The sequence below is a fragment of the Lupinus angustifolius genome, unplaced genomic scaffold (genome assembly GCF_001865875.1).
Source record: "Lupinus angustifolius cultivar Tanjil unplaced genomic scaffold, LupAngTanjil_v1.0 Scaffold_19_43, whole genome shotgun sequence".
NCBI lineage: Eukaryota > Viridiplantae > Streptophyta > Magnoliopsida > Fabales > Fabaceae > Lupinus > Lupinus angustifolius.
In genome coordinates, this window is record NW_017719332.1 from 22,043 (window position 1) to 25,148 (window position 3,106).

Sequence of the window (3,106 nt, forward strand, 5' to 3'; positions counted from 1 at the left end):
ATTAGTATATGTTTAATTTAATTTTTATTTTCTTTACCAACTAGAAAGGAATGGTAGACAAAATAGAACACTGGGAAAAGAGATAATAGGCGCTATTTCTATATTCTGAACTCCTTATAGTTATGTACTCTAAGATTTCTTTCTCTAGCGGGAATTATATAAGCAACCATTATACTCATCCTTGTCTATCACATCATACATACTAGGTTAGATCCTCAAATATGATTACACTGTTACTAAGTGTTGCTCAAGTTCTCCAAATGAGAACCCATCACTACCATAATATATAAAGAGTAGGAACTCAACTTTTCATGACGTAAGTGCCTTCACCCTTCGAAGAATAGGTCAGAACATTATATTTTCACCACATCTAATCCATCTCTTGAAAACTTACTCAACTACCCCTGACTTCAGATTTGTCATTCATCAAGGATTAAAAAAGGAAAAACAAAAATATTCAGCTATTTAACATCACTTTTTTTCTTCTTATAATATATGAATTTAAATTTTATCTGTTGATAAGCTAAGAGCTTTTTAATTAGTATGAACAAATATTTATTAATTTCAAATCATATCTCCGATTAATGATAATAAAACAAGAACATTAATCAACAAGATATTGGTATAATGATATAAGGTCTCACTCAATTTTTAAGATTAAGAGTTTGATTTTTGTGAGTAAAACTTGTGGGGAGGAATAGTCATAAACTTCGAAAAAATTAATTTTTTACCCAAAAAAATAAAAGTATTTAATATTACAACAAAACAAAAACATTAATAATAATGAATTTAGAATTGTTAATTAATATGATGTATATTTATTAACCTGAACACAAAATTTTAAACAACAGATTTTTGTTGGTCAGCGTAGTGTTTGTCTGCTTAAACATTAAGTCATGTTTAATTGGTTTTATGTCGGCTCCCACGTGTACCTCCCGTTTTTCTCATCACCGACTAGCTCGAAAGTGTTGCCAACCGTCAAGGTGGTTCTCTCCACACACTCAAGCGCCGGCAACCTTATTCTTTCACACCTACACTCATCTTTAATACCTATTTCTTTTTATACTCTACACCTTTCTCAACTTCTCTTACACATCAAATTTAAGGGAATTAATTATCTTGCTAGAAAAAAATGAAATTTTAAACCCATTTATATGTTTTTATTTTTTATATATATGTTACTTTGTGAAGAAGTTCTTTACAACTTGTTCATTTAATCACCGACTGACTCTTCCAATGGCGGCTATCTGATCACTTTGAACCTTTCTATTCTTCTCATATATATAGAACAATTCATGGGGTTGTTGAGTTTTATCATTTGAAGGGTTATTCCATTTTTGCATGCAAATTATTATATATGAATCCTATAGACAAAGGAAACAAAGTTATTGAGAAGAGAGAAATGGATGAAGGGGTAAACAATTCAACGTTAATAATGCCAATGATTAAATTTCCAGGTATGAATAGAGAGATGGAGATGTCAGCTATGGTAACAGCTTTGACACATGTGGTGGCCGGAGATGTTCCAAGCGGCGGTGATAATTTTATAATTCATCAACCAAGAATAGTTGGCGCAATTGAAGGAGGTGATGTTAATGTTAAACCAAACATTGCTTATGCTTCTTCAACACCATCTTTGATTTCTTCTTCAAATTATATGGGTGGTTCTGCTCTTAAGAGAAATAGAGATGATGATAGATCCTTTGGTGATGATTTCTCACATGGTGGTGGTTCATCTCCTGCTATTCAAACAAGTAAGTACAAAATTAAAAATATTTACAATTATACAGCACGTTTCCTTTAAATTTCTTTAATATTATGATGGGTCCATTCACTCTTGAACTATATTAGGAAACATCAATAGTAAACTTTGTTCTTTAGATGTACTTTGTAACATAGAATAGCACAACAATTTAACACGGGGTCCTATGTTGTATAAGCATGGTTCTATATGTTGTCTTAGATCATATGATAATGAAAAAAAAAACTAAATAATAATGATTATTTAAAAATTTAATCGACATAATTTATTTTCATTAGTTTAAGATAACAAATAAGATATAGTCCAAGACAATAGATCTATATTCAAGTTCTACACCTAAGAAACATTTCACATTGGTCCATTTTGTAAAAGTTGTTATATACATAACATAATACTAATGTTCCTTTCAAAAAAACACAATACTACATGATATAAGGTTATATTTATGGTTCTATCTTTTGAGTGAGTTTTAAACACAAAACTTATTCATTTTGGGATTGTATGCAATACCCAGATACAGAAAGTTCAAACAATTGGAACAACAGCATCAGAACAACAACAACAACAACAGAAACAGTTCAAATGGGAAACAATCCAATATATGAATATAGAGCAACAAACAACAATATGAGACAACAAGAGCCAAAAAGAAAATACAGAGGAGTGAGGCAGAGACCATGGGGAAAATGGGCTGCAGAAATAAGAGACCCATTCAAAGCAGCTAGAGTATGGTTAGGCACATTTGACACAGCAGAAGCAGCTGCTAGAGCCTATGATGAAGCTGCACTTCGTTTCAGAGGCAACAAAGCAAAACTCAACTTCCCTGAAAATGTCACACTAAGACAACAACAACAACAACAACAACAACAACCTTTTCATAGTAACCCTTCTCCTCTGGCCACACAATGGAACACTTCAAATGCTGCTGCTGCTACTACTACTACTTCATTTGTGGCTATTCCAACTTCAACTGAACCTATTGTTCACACTGAACTTCTTCATCACCCTTTGCATGGTTCAAGTTCAAGATATTTTTATGATTATTATCAGCCTTCAGATTATAATTCTGCTATGAATTTATATGATGATAAGAATATGGTTATGGTATCTACAATGACTTCTAATCTTCAATCTTCTACGTCACTGACACTAGCTTCTTCATCTTCATCTTCTTCACAGACGAGTACAATTCCTTGGCTTTACTCAAAGTCCAACCAGTTGCAGCCATGGTCAGCTTCTGGTCATAGCCAATCTTCTTCAGGATGATCCCATTGTTTTGTATTTTCTTCTATATTTCTCTATATCTTACACTTCATTCTAGGAGGAAACTTGTTAATGGACTAA

At 32.2% G+C, this 3,106-nt stretch overlaps 1 protein-coding gene across 2 annotated transcripts; it reads left to right on the forward strand.

Moving 5' to 3' along the window:
* The first annotated feature begins 933 nt into the window (after positions 1-933).
* Positions 934-3,106, forward strand: LOC109338199 (ethylene-responsive transcription factor ABR1-like). Of its 2 annotated transcripts, XM_019575381.1 has the most exons (3): positions 934-983; positions 1,458-1,754; positions 2,277-3,106. In XM_019575381.1, the coding sequence occupies exons 2-3, from the start codon at positions 1,460-1,462 to the stop codon at positions 3,026-3,028; spliced, it is 1,047 nt and encodes a 348-aa protein (XP_019430926.1). In that variant the 5' UTR covers positions 934-983; positions 1,458-1,459; the 3' UTR covers positions 3,029-3,106. The 2 variants fall into 2 exon arrangements, with proteins under 2 accessions (XP_019430926.1, XP_019430925.1); XM_019575380.1 differs by lacking the exon at positions 934-983 and having other exon boundaries at positions 1,081-1,754.